At 36.1% G+C, this 17179-nt stretch overlaps 1 protein-coding gene and 1 pseudogene across 1 annotated transcript in view; both read right to left on the reverse strand.

Moving 5' to 3' along the window:
* ABCB7 (ATP binding cassette subfamily B member 7) overlaps positions 1–17179 on the reverse strand; it is a 101906-nt gene that overhangs the window by 44988 nt on the left and 39739 nt on the right. The window contains exon 3 of the mRNA XM_024555277.4: positions 12488–12607. Coding sequence (XP_024411045.1) covers positions 12488–12607 — 120 coding nt within the window. The remainder of the gene's footprint in view (positions 1–12487; positions 12608–17179) is intronic.
* Positions 13384–17117, reverse strand: LOC112300090 (heat shock factor-binding protein 1 pseudogene; annotated as a pseudogene).

Raw genomic sequence — 17179 nt, forward strand, 5'->3', positions numbered from 1 at the left:
CTAGCTGGTGTGGCTCAGTGGACTGAGCGTTAGCCTGTGAGCCAAAGGGCCACGGGTTCGGTTCCAGGTGCATACCAGCGTTGCGGGCTGGGTCCCAGTTGGGGGTGCACAAGAGGCAACCACACATCGATGTTTCTTTCCATCTTTTTCCCTCCCTTCCCCCCTCTCTTAAAAATAAATAAAATCTTTTAAAAAATATTTTTTAAAACAAGGAATTGCTATGATAGAGATGACAGTTGCATGTGTTGTTACTGCCCTTGAAGAACTTAAGTGAGATAAGATGTGGAAGACGACAATGATATTGACGACTGTGACCCCGACCCCATGTCAGCCTGGGCTAATGTGTGTGTTAATGTCTATGTTTTCAACAAAAAAGTTGTGTGTGTGTGTATATGAAACTTATAGTATAAGGATATAAATACTTGTGTATAACTGTACAATGTGTCTGCTTTTTAAATTAAATTTATTGGGGTAAATAATATTATATAAAATTTCAACTGTTTAGTAATACAATACATGTAAACTCTATTGTATGCTCACCAACTGAAGCCTTGTCTCCTTCTGTCACCACGTACCTAACCCCTCTTATGTTTTTGTCCTCCCTCCCACTCCTCTTTCCATCTGGTAACCACCGTTCTGTTGTCTGTATCTGCTGGGGACCACTCGGTGTGGTTTCGGAGACTGCAGCCCCGCGAGAGGAGGCTCTGAAAGGGGCTAGCTAGGAAGTCTCCCTGGAAAACCAGGTAATGCAGGTGACAGACATGACCCGACTCAACACTGAGGGTTCGCATGGGAATCAGGCCTGATAAATACACTGTATCCTTTGAAGCTTGCTCTGCTTTGTTTTGTATAGCCCTGGTGATATGAACTAGATGTCTAAGTTCAAGGCATAAGGAGTAAACTCCTTATCTCATGAAACACATCAAAAGCCCTCTGGCATCAGCATGACTAACAGACCCTGACCTATGACAAATCTCTGTGTTCCTTCAATTGCTACCTATAAATAATACCTGTTTTTGTAAGACTCTAGCCTCTTAACATTGACTGATGAGCTATGCATGCATGCTGTATACCCCTACACACCACTCCCAATAAAAGCCATTTGGGAGAAGGGCTCTGGGGCATTTTCCCACTAGAGGGAATCACCACCCCCTTTCCCGCTGGAACAACAAGACAACTGTGTCCAGACAACTTATTTCTCATCTGTGGTGCCCAGGAGGAGCTCTGCGGACGGAGTTCTCCCACACGTATCTCTGAGTTTGTTTTTTGGTTTTTTTTTGTTTTATATCCTACATGTCAGTGAAATCATATGGTTCTTGTACTTTTCCATCAGACTTATTTCACTTAGCATAACACTCTCAAGATCCATCCATGTTGTGCCAAATGGCAATATTTCATCTTCTCTGATGGCTGAGCAGTCTTCCGTTGTGTATATATATGTGTGATATATATATATATATCATATCACACCTTCTTAATCATGACACTTAGGTTGTTTCCATGTCTTGCCTATTGTGAGTAATGCAGCAATAAACACATGGGTGGAATGTCTTTTTATTGAATTTATTGGGGTGACATTGGCTCACAAAACCATGCAAGTTTCAAGTGTACAAATCAATAAAACATCACCTGCACATGGCATCGTACTTCCAACAGCACAAAGTCTCTTTCCATCCCCATCCCCCTCCCCTTTGCCCTGCTCAACCTCCCACCATCCCCCTTTCCCTCTGGCTATCACCAAACTATTGTCTGCATCTATGTTGTTATATGTATGTTTTTTGATGAATCCCTTCACCTTCTTTCATCCAGTCCTGCAATCCCCTCCCCTCTGATATCTTTATGAAAAGTATTTTCAAATTCTTGGGGTTGATACCCAGAGGAGGGATTGCTGGGTCAAGTGGAAGCTCTATCCTGAATTTTCTGAGAAACCTCCATAACTGTTTTCCACAGTGGCTGAACCAATTTACAGTCCTACTGTCAGTATGCGAGGGATCTCTTTTCTCCACACCCTCTCCAACACTTGCTGTTTCTAACAGGGGTGAGGTGGTAACTCATTGTGGTTTTGATTTGCATTTCCCTTAGGTTGAGCATCTTTTCATATCTGTTTGGTCATCTGTAAGTCTTCGTTGGAAAACTGCCTATTTAGGTCCTCTGCACATTTTGTAATCAGATTTTTTGTTGTTGTTCAATTGTATGAATTCTTTACATATTTTGGATATTAGCCACTTATTGGAGGTATCGTTTGCAAGTATCTTCTCCATCTGGTTGGTGGCCTTTTTGTTTTGTGGATGGTTTCTTTTGCTGTGCAGAAGCATGTTAGTTTGATGTGGTCCCATTCATTCATTTATTTTTGCTTTTATTTCCCTTTCCATTGGATTCATAACTTCATAAAAATTCCTCACTGACCAAGATTCATTAAGTTTAGTGCCTATCTTTGCTTCTAAGTATTTTATTGTTTGAGGTCTAATATTCGAGTCTTCATTTAGAGTTATATTTTCTATATGGTGTCAGATAACGGTCTAGTTTCATTCTTTCACATGTGGCTTTCCAGTTTTCCCAATACCATTTATTGAAGATGTTCCTTTCTCCCTTGTATGTTTTTAGCTCCTTTGATGAAAATTAGTTGCCCATATATGTGTGGGTTTATTTCTGAGCTCTCAATTCTGTTCACGTGTCTGTTTTTCTGCCAATACTATACTGTTTTTTTTTCAATCCTCACCTGAGGATATGTTTACTGACTCTAGAGAGAGAAAGAGAGAAGAAGGAAAGGAGGGAGGGAAGAGGGTGTGGTGGGAGAGGGAGGTGGGGAGAGACAGAGAGAGACAGAGAGAGAGAGAGAGGGAGAGGGAGGGAGGGAAACCTCGATATGAGAGAGAAACATTGATCAGTTGCCTCCCGTACATGCCCCGACTGGGGATCAAACCCACAACCAAGGTATGTGCCCTGACCAGGGATCAAACCCTCATCCCTTTTGTACATGGGATGATGCTCCAACCAGCTGAGCCACCTGATCGGGGCAGCATATTGTTTTGATTATGTAGCTCTGTAGTACTGTCTGAAGACCAGCTTTGTTTTTCTCAGGAGTGCTTTGGCTATTTAGGATCTTCTGTGGTTCCATACAAATTTGCAGACTTTTTTGGTTCTATTTCTGGGGAAAATGCTGTCGGGATTTTCATGGCAATTGCATTAAATCTGTGTATTGCTTTAGGTAATATGGCCATTTACACAATGTTAATTTTTGCAACCCATGAACACAGAATCTTTTTTCATTTCTTTGTGTCTTCAATTACTTATAACAGTGTCTTATACTTTCCAGTATACGTACAGGCCCTTCACTTCTATTGTTAACTTTTATTCCTTTTTGTTGCAATTGTAAATTGAATTTCTCTTAATATTTTCTTGTGAATATATAGAAACACAATGGATTTTTATATATTGGTTTTGTATCCTATAACTTTACTGTATTTGTTTAGTTTCTATTAGTCTTCTGGTGGTGTCTTTGGGGTTTTCTATATACAGAATCATGTCATCTGCAAATAATGACACTTTTACTTCTTCATTCCCAATTTGAATACCTTTTATTTCTTTTCCTTGCATGACTGTTCTGACTGGAACTTCTAATACTGTGTTGAATAAGTGGTGAGAGTGAGCATACGTGTCTTGTTCCTGATCTTAGAGGAAATGCTTTCAGTTTATCACCGTGGAATATGACATGGGCTGAGTATTTGTCATATGTTGAGGTACATTCCTTCTATACCCATTTTATTGAGTGTTTTAATAATAAATATACATTGTTTCTTTTCAAATAATGTTTCTGCATCTATTGATATGATCATATGATTTTTATCTCTTATCTTGTTGATGTGGTCTATCACTCTCATTGATTTACGAATGCTGAACTAATGCTGTGCTCCTGGAATAAACCCCACTTGATAGTGACGTATGATCCTTTTTAATGTATTGTTGTATTTGATTTGCTAGGATTTTGTTTAGGATTTTTGCATCTGTATTCATCAGAGATACTAGCATGTAATCTTCTTTCCTTGTGTTGTCCTTGCCTGCTTTTGGTATCAGGGTAATGTGGGCCTCATAAAATGGGTTAGGAAGTATTCCCTACTGTTTAACTTTTCTTGGAAGAGTTTGAGAAGTACTGATATGAACTCTTCTTTGAATGTTTGTTAGAATTGACCAGTAAAGCCATCTGCTCATGGACTTTTGTTTTTTGAAGAGATTTTTCATTACTGTTTCAATTTTCTTACTAGTGATTAGGCCACTTAGGTTTTCCAATTCTATATGGTTCAGTCTAGGTAGGTTATATATGTCTACAAATTTGTATATTTCTCCTAGCTTTTCAAATTTGGTGCCTTTCATATTATTCTTTTTTTTATGTTTTAATGTTCTTAAATTTTATTTTTCAATTATGGTTTACATTCAATATTAGTTTGTATTAGTTTTGGGTGTACAAAATAGTGGTTAGATAATCATATACTTACAAAGAGGTCCCCCTGATATTTCCAGTACGTACCTGGCACCAGACATAGTTATTACAACATTATTGACTATATTCCCTATGGCGTACTCCAGGCCCCTGTGACTATGGAATCTAAAGAACAAAATAAATGAACAAACAAAATTGAAACAGACTCATAGATATAGAAAACAAATGGTTGCCAGAGGGGAGGTAAATTGGGGGTCTGGATGGAAAAGGTGAAGGGATTAAGAAGCACAAATTGGTAATAACAATTCATAAAGTTTAAACTGTGCACTGTTCTGAGCAACTTACTTCATCTCATCACATAGGCGCTGTTAACCATCTTGCATTTTCACAAGAAGGAGGACATTGAGAACAGTACAAAAATATTTTGAGTGAGGGACCACATTCACATCACTTTTATTACAGTATATTATTAGAGTTGTTCTGTTTTATTAATTATTACTGCTAATCTCTTTCTGTGCCTAATTCATAAGTTAAACTTTGTCATGGGTATGTACGTGTAGGAAAAACTCGTAATGTATATAAGGTTGGCGGCTATCCGTGGTTTCAGGCATCCACTGGGGGTCTTGGAAGGTATCCTCTGCAGATAAGGTGGGACTACTCTAATCACCTTTGCCTGAAAAACACCTAGGCAGAAACTACCACTTTTCTCTCCCCAAAGTCATATTAAGGAATTTACATTCACTACTGTGCATAACAAAGCATTTGGGCGTACAACAGTGTAAAGAATTCATTAGTCTGAAAGAAACCATGTGGCTTTAATGCCTTTGGATCCAATCATAAATCTGATACTTTAATCTGATTACTGAATAAACACCCAAGGATCCCTGAAACCTTATGTGTAATGCAGTTACTATTCAATTATACACAATTTCCCCTTCACTGAAGCTGTTTAAACATAAATAAATATGGATGGTTAAAATAGTACACATTAAAATTTTTTGCCAGAGGATTTGAAAATCCCTGAATCTGTATGAGGGATTTTAAACTCTGGACAACATTTATTTCCTTTTAACTTAACCTGTGTGTGCTGCTTTAATGAAAAAAACAACAACAACATTTCTATCATGCTTAGATGTGATGAAAAAATCTGCATCAATAATTCTGAGAAATCCTGGAACATGGCAACAGAAGTCAGACAGCTCAAAAGCACTAATTTCCTAAAATGGGAAAAAACAGTTGTTGACATTTAAAGACAGCCTTTCATATTATTCTTGAATAAATCTTTGTATTTCTATGGTGTCCACTACAACTTCTCCTCTTTCATTTCTCATTTTACTTTAGACTTTTCTTTTGTCCTTAGTGAGTATAGCCAGAGGTTTCTCAATTTTCTTTATCCTTTCAAAGAACCAGCTCTTTGTTTCCTTCATTTTTCTATTGTCTTTTTGTTCTCTATTTCATTTATTTCCACTCCAATTTTTATTATTTCCTTCTTTCCAATGACTTTGGGCTTTATTTGTTCTTGTCCTAGCTTATTACAGAGTAATATTAAATATCTTATTTGAGCTATTTCTTATTTCTTCAGGTAGGCCCATATTAATATAAAAATTAGTAACATCCCTCTTAATATTACTTTTCCTGCATCTCAAAAATTTGGTATATCGTAGTATTTTCATTTGTATCTATGTATCTGTTTATCTTTTCTTTTATTTCGCTTTCGATCCAATAGTTGTTCAGTAGCATGTTATTTAATATCCACATTCTTGTATTTTTCCTAGCTTTCTTCATGTAGTTAATTTCTAGTTTCATACCATTGTGCTCAGTAAAAATGCCTGGCATGATTTCAATCTTTTAAAATTTGTTAAGACTAGTTTTATGCTCCAACATATGGTGTATCTCCTTCAGAATTTCCCCTGCGCACTTGAGAAGAGTGTATATTCTGCCATCTTGGGGTGGAAAGTTCTATAAATATTGATTATGTCCATGTGGTCACCTAATGTGTCATTTAAGGCCAGTATTTCCTTACTGAATTTCTGTTTGGATGATCTATTCATTGCTGTCAATGGGGTATTAAGGTTCCCTACTGTAATCATATTTTTGCCAGTTTCTCCCTTTAGGTTTGTGACTAGTTCCTTTATACATTTTGGTGCTCTCAGATTGTGTGTGTGTGTGTGTGTTATGTGTCCTTGATGAATTGTCACCTCACCATTATAAAATGTTCATCTTTCTCTCTTGTTACCTTTTTATCTTGAAATCTACTTTGTCTGATATAAGTACGGCTATAACCCCTTTCCTCTGGTTGCCATTTGCTTGGAATATTATTTTCCACATCTTCTCTTTGAGCCTATGTTTGTTTTGGAGCTCAGCTAGGTCCCTGAAGGAAACATATAGTTGGATCTTGTTTTGTGATCCATCCTGTTATTCTGTGTTTTTTTTATTGGTGGTTTCAATCCATATAAATTTAGGGTGAATGCTGATATATGGGGACTAAAGAGCATATACAGATGGCCAAAACAAACAAACAAACATGAAAAGTTACATTAGGCAATTTCAAATTAGAACAAAAATGAGATGATACTACTTACCTATTAGAATGGCTAAAATCCAGAACACTGACAACACCAAATGCTGACAAGGATGTGGAATAACAGAAACTCTCATTTATTACTGGTGGGAATGCAGAATGGTACAGCCACTTTGGAAAACATTTTGGCAGTTTCTCATAACACTAACCATAGTCTTATCATATAATCTAACAATTACACTCCATAGTAATTACCCAAATGAGTTAAAAATTTATGTCACACAAAATCCTGAACATAACGTTTATTACAGTTTATTTACAAATGCCCGTATCTGGAAGCAACCAAGATATCTTACAACAGGTGAATGGCTAAACGCATCATGGTACATCCGTACAATGGAGTATTTTCAGTAATAAAAGGAAATTGACCCTCAAGTCACAAAGACATGAATGACTCTGAAATGCATATCGCTGAGTTAAAGCAGCCAGTCTGAACGGGTTACATGTGATATCATTCTAATTATATGACAGTCTGAAAAAGGCGAAACTTCAGAGACGGTAAAATAATCACTGGGTGTCAGGGTATGGGAGAGTGAAGACAGAGATGAATAGGTGGAACACATGGAGTTTTTAGGATGGTGAAAACTATTCTGTATAATACTTTAATGGTGAACATGTGATATTATATATTTCCCTGAACCCATATATAAACTACAACACAAATAGTGAATCCTAATGTAAAATATGAACTTAGTTAATAAGAATAATGTATTTTTTCATAATTGTTACATCAGTAGTGACAAATGTAGTGTACTAATGCAAGATGTTAGCAACAAAAGAAACTGATTGTTTTTAGGAGGTAGGATATATAAGAACTTTCTATACTTACTGCTTAATTTTTCTGTAAACCTCAAACATATTATTTTAATTTTAAGAAGTACTCCAAGGATATAAATTATCCTTCTCTACCTGAAGGATTCAGGTGACATTGTTTCATGTTAAAAAACTATTTTCCATAAAATTTTAAAGAACTAAAATTAAGCAAGAAGTGCATGAATCTTTTGAAGTTACAAATGTCAAGTTCATAGTTACTGAAAAGCAGCTCCTGTATGAAGCCTTCCTAAATTCCTAATTGGTAAAACTCCCATACAGCTTCACTTGTGACTTCCTTTGGGTGTTTTTAATGTTATATATATTTCATCATTATTTCTATATTTTTCTCCTTCAATACACTTCAACTCAAGAAGGGCAGGGACCATATTTTATTCATTTGTATTCCCAGCTACACAGCACAGTACCTTGTATTGAACACTCACTTAACAAATGTTTGCTCAATACATATTGCTAATGGTCTGAATGTTTGTGTCCTGTCTCTACACCCCGCTCTCAATTCATAGGTTGAATTCTAACCCTCAGGGTGATGGTATTAGGAGGTAGGGCCATTAGGTGGCAATTAAATCATAAAGGTACAGCCCTCACAAGACGGGATTAATGCCCTTATAAAAGAGTCCCCAGAGACACTCTTTGCCCATTACATCATATGAGGTTAAAATGAAATAAAGAAAACAGTGGATAAATGACCCAGTTTATGGTACTTTCTTATAGCAGTCGAAATGGACTAAGACACATATATTACCCCTTACTTTATATAATGTATTCTTGGAGAAAAGGGGTATTGACTGTATTTTTATAAATCATACCCTTTTCTAAAATTACTTTATAATTTTAAATATGACTTATTTTCATTACCAACAGATTATTAAATCAGAATATCTTTTTGTACTTGATATGTTAATTTAATGTGCCTCTAATTCCTCTGGCAACTAAGTGCTTCACAAGGTGGTGGTGGTTAGAGAATATGAGTAAACTTTTATAATATTAAATATTTATTTTATGAAATCAAACTTCAGTAAATGTTTTATATTTTCTTTATATCTTGGCACAGTTGTATGTAATATACTAATAGATCGAATTTTTTAAATTCTTAGAAGATATCAAAATCCCCAGATAAGGATGACGTGATGTTCCTATAACGTATGAGTGGATGGCAAGAAAAGGCAATGCATATTACTTGCAGGAATTTAAGAAATGAAGGCAGCGTTCTCTCTGTCTCTCTCAGCAGCAGAACCCTTAAAATATACATCAAACGGAACTCTCTACATAGTAGTTTATCTTAAAAATCTTTGCTGGAGATGATGATAGAATTAAGACCCTCAGACTAAAAAGAGCATTAAAAGGCAAATAAGCAAGCAGATGGTATACTGTAGCCCATATGTTAAGCATGAAATCCTCCTCCCTTTTACTTCTCATTTTTTATCCTCCATCTTTCTCATGGATGCCTCAGGGCTGTCATTATGAAATCACCACACACTGTTCACATGGCAAGGCAGCGTCCACTTAGAGGTAAGATAGAGAAGACCAGAGAATAAAGGAGTATACATTGGTCCAAGTGCTCATATGCCAAAGCATGGAATAAAGTTCAAGAAAAAAACAGGAAACCAAGGAAGGAGAAGGATATTAGTCCATCTATGCACATCAATTATAAATAACAACTGCAATACTACTCAAGAACAAATAATGATCAGGTTTTAAAGATTTGGGAGAGGGATCACTTTTAAAGTGAGGACAGTACAGAAGAGGGAAAAACGCTGTTAGAAATGATTAAATGCTACCAGGCACTACATTCCTAAAGTTATTCTATGGTCTAGTTCCTGTCTAGAAAAAAAAAAAAAAAAGAAAACTGTTTTTTCATATTCTCTGACAGTAAGAGCAAGCACACATAATAACATCTGGCAATTTCTTCCTTTTCCTGATCCAAGAGAAATAAAAAATCTGTGTTTTGAAAGACTGGAATTCACTCTGAAAATAAAGTCTATACAAATACCATTACTTAAGACTTCTCCCTTTGACAACATTAATTACTGATGTTCTAACCTGTTCTTTTCAAATCAAAAGTAAGTCCAGAAGACAGTCTGCTGTTTCGTTGTCAGTAAGGTACTTACATTCAGCTAATAAAGGAATAAAGGCCAATTTCCTAAATCTACCTTGCACAAGAGTTCAAAACTAGCCCTACACTTAAGTAATTTGTGGGTAGAAGATAATTTGGCAACCAATACTGTGCTAAAAATGAATACAACTTTTTAAAATTTCAACATTAGATTTGTAATATTATTCTCTCTCTTCAGCTTAAACAAATAGAATAAAACATGGATTCTTGGCCTGTTGCTCAGCATGTTGATTTAAGTCCTCTCCCAGAGAAGGGTGTGGTTCATTGAGAACTCTCAACAGAGTCCACAGACGAAAAAGGAGACTAGAAAAATGAACAGAGTCTGACTAAATTATTTTGGTTTTACTCTTAACTCTCCAGTCATTCTTTCCATGTTTCCACTACTACTTACTTTACTTTCCTATAGGAACACATTTATCACAGGTTCCATCTGCAGTGGTCTTCTATTTCTATTTCTGTTCTGCTCCTCAGTGAAGTCATTAATTTGCATTGTTTCAACTATTATCTCTTTAATCTCTCTAAGCCTTGGGCTTCTTCCTCAGCTGGTCTTGCATTTTGTTATTACCGGCTGAATATCTCTACCACTAGCACCTCATACTTAACATGCCCCAAGCCAAAATTTTCATCTTCCCAAAGAAGATCTCCCAACATACTACCTATTTCTGTTATGAAGGCATTATCACTCTCTAATCCTTGGCAACATCTTTGAATCCTATTCCTCTTTTGATTGATTGCTAAGTCTATTGACTCTATCTTCCTTACCTCACAATGCCTCTGGTATTTTTTCCCTCCATATTACTATTTATACCACTACTCTAGTACAAACTATTACTTCTCATCTAGACTATTAAATTAGTATCATAACTGCTCAGTAAATATTTGCTGAATGAATTCATGAATTGAAATGAAAGGTATCCCTACTTCAGGTCTCATACCACCATAATCCATCTTACACAACAGGGTCCGATTAATTTCCTACACTGAAGTTCTAACTTTATTACCCTTCTACTCAAAAATGGAGTTTCCTACTTCCCACATAGTTAAATAAATTTTTGTTTTCCACTTAAGGTATTTCACACTAGGAGCTCTACTTATCTTTCCAAAATTACTTCGAATGCTTCTGAAACATTATCCCCTCACCGGAACAAAGCTGCACTACTCACTTCTGCACGCATAGTCTATGCTCCTCTCATCTTATTCTTCCTTACTCCTGTACCTGTACCAACCCTCCTCATTAATCCAGGCCTACCTCAGACACCGCCTCCTCTCTGAAACCTTTCCTGACTCCCCGTCATAGTGGCTGTTTCCTTTGAAACACCCCAACGCTTCTTTTAAGTCATTTATGACCCTCTTTGTATTACGGCAAGAAACTAAAACTTGTCTTATCCTGTATGATTTGAGAGAATAAATGTGCTTTATGTATATTTGAATACCCTGCAGGGCGGCCAAGAATAGTACTTCGTATGACAAGTTGTCAATAAATACTTTTTGGGTAGGGAAAGAATAAGTAAATAAACGGGAACCTACATGATATATAAGAGAAGTGATTAGACCTGTTCTAAAACAATATATTAACACACATATCAAAGTGATAACCAAATTATAACCAAACCTCATTTAGACTTTTGAGCAGACTTTTACCATATTTCTGATGGAAATTAGAATTTTTTATTTTCATATGTACGTTATATTTCACTATGTGCCAGACACTATTCTAAGCCCTTTGTACATTATCTTTTTTAATTTTTGTAACAACCTTATTTTATTTTATTTTACAAATTAATAAACAGGCGTAGAGACTAAGCCATTTGCCCAAGGTTACAAGGCAGACCCCAGGAAGTCTGACTCCAGAGCCAATGTACTTTACTCTACTGTACCTAGTGATAAATACATCACTGGCTTCAAAATGTGAATATACTGAAAATAAGGGATTTTTACTGAAAGCTCAGTTGTTGTTGTTGTTGTTGTTGTTGTTGTTGTTATTATTATAAGTTGGCAGGGTTGCCTTACTAAAATGCGCTACAGCACAGTAACAACTGCGGAGGCTGCTGAGATGTAGAGAGCGCCTATACTGAATGGTATCAAAATGCCCAGGTTTTCCTCTTTTTGTCCCTTGATGTCACACTGGTATTTAGCACCTATGACTATCAACGTGCCTAAAATGTGTTCATCCTTTTCAACTTACTGGGAACTGAGAACAAGGCTTACCACAAATTTGTATTAAATAAAAGCCAACAGGGCTCTGAGGAGCTTCTTGCTACAAGTGATCTCGTGTCTTACGCTGGTTTCGGCCATGAGTTCCATTAAGTTGAAGCTGTTTTAAGTCTGAGTCACAGAGAAATCAGGCATTGCTGCATTACCATATAATTTCTGCTGACTGCATAAAAGTTATATAAACACGGGTCCTAAAAGTTGACAATGTTCCCCCAAAAGTGGCTTACATCAGCGCAAGTTTCATTATTAGAAAATATCATAGCATTTCTCATAGCAACAAACAACACATAATTTCTCTTATTCTTACCTTTGCGCAACCCAAAAATCCCAGGGAAATGGCAACCCTAGCTCGCAGATCTGGCCTGTCTTTGGGCCACACATAAGAAAGCATTGCTTTTACGATTTTCCGAGTATCAACATCTTTTAACTGTTGAGAGAAAACAAAGCAGTGAGTAACATGTTATTTCAAATATAACTGCATTTCAATAATGTAGAACTATGTACCTATGTTACAAACGAATAAAAACATTACAAACATAACTTGTATTCCGAGTCTAAGGTCAGTATCTTTCAAATTCAAATTATTTTGGAGAACGAGAAACTTTCAATTGCTTTGAAAAAGTTATTCATTTCTCTAATTTCTTACTTTAAGTTATAGCTATCCTTATATTGCCAAAATGTTATTAAGTTGGGATGAGGGGATATGTACTATATATTTATTTCTTACCTATTAAACTATTAAAAATTACATAAAATGTACACATTTCCAGATTTCCATCTTTGTGAAGCCCCAGTCAGGGCACATGCCTGGGTTGCAGGCCAGGTCCCTGGTTGGGGGCATGCAAGAGGCAACCAATCCATGTTTCTCTGCACATCAATGTTTGTCTCCCTCTCTTTCCCCATCCCTTACCCTCTCTAAAAATAAATAAATAAATAAAATATTTTTTTGAAAAAAGATCAACACACGTATACAGTAATTCCCCCTTATTCACAGGAAATATGTTCCAAGACCCCCAGGGGAATGTGCAAAACCATCGCTAGTATCAAACCTTAAATATACTGTGTTATTTCCTGTACATATGTACCTCTCATAAAGTTCAATGGATTAATAATGCACAGTAAGGGATTAATAATAATAAAATAAAACAGTTATAACAATATATTGTACTAGAAGTTATATGAATGACTTTCAGGCCATTTTTAAATAAAATAAGGGTTACTTGAATCGAAGCACTGTGATACCACACAGTTGACGTGATAACCAAGACAGACTAAATGACTAACGGGCAGGTAGCATATACAGCGTGAATACGCCGGATACGGACAAAGGGATGATTCACATCGTGGGTAGGGGGGTGCAAGACTTCATCATGCTACTCAGAATGGTGCACAATTTAAAACTCATGAATTACTTATTTCTGGAATTTTCCACTCAATATTTTCAGATTGTAGTTGACCTCGGGTAACTGAAACCACGGAAAGAAAAACTGTAGATAAGAGGGGACTACCGTATTCCAAAACTGCTGTATTGTTACAATTGGTAAAATAAACTCTATTTTAAAAATTGCAGTAATTGCTCAATTTCTGGAAAAGGTAATAAAAAGAAAAAACCAAAAATGTTAATGCTCATTGTTGGTGAAGATGTATGGAAATGAGCATTCTAATACACTGTTAATGGGAGAATACACTGAAACGATCTTTCTGGAAAGCAATTTGATGTCTACCATAAATTATTAAAATGATTTTACCCTTTGCCTTGAGAATTCCATTTCTGGAAACTTATGCTTTAAAAAAATATTTCAGAAATGTCCGAAGTTGAATCAATTTCATTTCACAAAAATCTCTTAAATCTGTCTACTTCTTTCTAGTTCCTCCACCAACCTCATCCAAGCTATCATTTCTTTTTTTTTAATTTGACAATTTTATGTAGGAACCGCCGAAGTTTTAGTGTTTAATATTTAATAGCACAACTGACCAAGATCCAAGATGTGAAGTTCAAGTTCAAGAAACAGGGTGCGGGGAATCACTCTATCAACTAACTACATAGTATGTGATAAGAAGAATGCACACTTTACAATATCAAACCTGTCTACGCATAGTAATTAGTTGCAAAGAACCATGTGGTCTTCTCCTGGCTCGTAGAAACAATGTTCCGGATTTCAGTGTAAATTAGCAGCCTTCAACTGTTCTGTGTAGCAGGTGTCTTGTTTTCACCTTCCAGTTCTTCCACTCTGGCCTGGGTCATGAGGTCTGCAATGTTTTTCTCCAGGTCACCAATGTGACTACTCATATCATCAACTCTTCCAATGATCTGGCTGTACATGGTCTGAAGTTTGTCTTGCATCTGTTGCAGGAGTGTCTGCACCACCGAGGTGAGGTCCTGCACGGTCTTGGGGTCAGTGTCGACCATCTCCCCGGTTCCCAGTTTGGCAGTCCAAGCTACCACTTCTTACCTAAACCACTGCATCAACCTCCTATCTGATCTTCCTGTATCCATGCTGTTCCCTATACAATTAGTTCATCCTGCAATCAGATATTACTGCCAGCTTAAAACCCTTTGAAGGTACCCTATCCCTCTTAAAATAAAGTCCATACATGGTTTATGAGATTCTCCTTGGCCAGGCCCTTGACTACCTCTCTAGTCGTATCTTGTCACTACTTTCTGTGTTCACACCACTAACTTTTTTAAGTTTCTCAAATATTCCCTAACCCCTCTGCCACAGGGCCTTTGTGCAATACCATTCATTAGATCAGTAATAATCTTTCTGTCTACAATACCAACCCACACCACCCACAACCTCTTACAACTAGTTAATTGCCAAATCAAGCAGGGCTTTCACAATGAGGTCTTCCCTAACTCTAGTCAGGATCCTTGGCTGTATTTTCTCACAGGAGAGTATTCCTTTCTTTCAGAGTATTCCTTTCAGTTATAAACTACTTATACAGCAATGTGGTTATTTGATTAATATCTGCTCTCCTGCTAGAATTTAAGTTCCACGAGCTTGGTAACTTTGTGTTTTGTGATCACTGTTGTAACCCAATACCAAATACAGTGGCTGACATATGTTAGGTACTCAACAAATATTCTCTTTACTGAATAAAGGAATAAGACATTTAGCTATAAGGATACTCATTCCCATCTTGTATTAATAGGAAAAAAATGGAAACAGCCTAAATAATCAATGATGCAGAACTTTTATAAAGAAATTACAGTGAATGCATACAACAAAATACAGCCATTCAAAAATATATGTAGTGACACAGACACATGTTAAGTAAAAAAAGGTTAAAAAGGTTTTTTTCTGGAAATAAATGGGATGTGTGTAAGAGTTTATACAGGCATACAAAGGTACATGGAAAGCAATACCCCCCAAAGTGTTAACATCAGCAGCTGAGAGTAAGAGGAATCACTGATGATTTTTTACATTCTTTTTGCTTGCTTGTATTCTCTGTAGTTCACATATAACAAAAAATATTTTGAGGGGGGAAAGTCATATAATTTCAAGTAGATTTGCACAAGGGATGGGGGAAAACTGTCAAAATACACGAAACCCAGGACAACACAGGGTAGTTTTATATTATGGTTATTTCCCCTAAGGTTCAGCAAACTGTTTTTCCAACATCTTTTAGTTAGTTTATTGAGTAAAATATGAGAGAAATAAAAGTGTTCATATTGTACTGAAAACAGGACTAGCATCCTAAGCTGCTCTAAATACATAAGATGGTAAAAACATGAAATACTGAAAGTGCAGTTCTTAATGACTGTATGCGCACGCATACTCACGCATGCGCTCCTAACTGGTAAGGTGGTTTTAAAAGGGAATGAAGCTGTAATTTTAAAATTCATTTTTCCAATTGAGGTATTACTAAAGAAATCTAGTTTAGTACATTATAACATAAACAGGGGCATTTCAACCACTTTCCCAATTCACAAGTTTTGTTTTTTTATTTTTCCTGATGCAATGATGGCAAAAGGCCCTGTTTCCACATATCACTGGAAAAACTCTTTCATGTCAATACTTTCTACAGCGCATGCCAAAATTTTTTCAATGAGGACACAGAGAAATTATAGCTAAGAGCAAGAAAATTATTCTAGTTGGCTTAATAGGGCATAAAATGTCACTACTTTATGTAATGAAATGGGTTCTGAAGTTGTGTAATCATGCATTAGGATTCCATTAAGCTGTAAAGTACAAGCCTTCAGTTATGGGTTAGATAAATGATAAAGTTTGAAAACTAATGTCTTTTTTCAAAGTAAAGGCCAAATCAAAGAGGCATTTCAGAGGCTGAGGCGCGTTTTTAAAGAATTTTAAACCAACTTATTCCTGCTGTGCAAGAGTAAGATAAAACTGAAGGCCTCAATTCATATCCTGAAAGACAATCTACCATATTGCAAAATCATCACAGTTAATTCAGACTGGACACCCGGTGGTAAAAAGAGTCATCTAAAGCTGAGAGAGACCAGAAACAAGCTTGAGACTGAATTAGACATAACCTTCACATCAAGTAATCTTTTCATTTCAGACTAGGCAACACAAATAGCACAATATCCCTTTAAGATCAAATTCTTAAAGACAGGGTGGGAAATGGAGGGAATGTCAAGTAAGATGAAAATAAATGGGGTTATCTGAAAACTCATTGTGTAAACAGTAATTATATTATAATATAGGAAAAATCAATAATTTAAGAAAAGGAAAGTCTTTCTCAAGGGTCAAAATTCCTGAGTAACCAACAGTTAATATCATATTTTTTCTTTAAGCCTTCCTTACAAATAAAAGGAAAACATGGAATTCTTTAACCTTTCTGCTCATCATTTTTACAGTACCTAGAATTTATTTATTTATTTATTTTTAAAGTATGAACTTTTATTTAAAGGATGTACAAAATAGCTACAATTTTCTTTCTTTTTTTAATTTTAATTTTTTATTGTTATTCAATTATAGTTGTGTGCCTTTTTTCCCCATCCCTCCACCCCACCCCAGCTGAACCCTCCTCCCTC

This window comes from Desmodus rotundus, chromosome X (assembly GCF_022682495.2).
Source record: "Desmodus rotundus isolate HL8 chromosome X, HLdesRot8A.1, whole genome shotgun sequence".
Classification (NCBI taxonomy): Eukaryota; Metazoa; Chordata; class Mammalia; order Chiroptera; family Phyllostomidae; genus Desmodus; species Desmodus rotundus.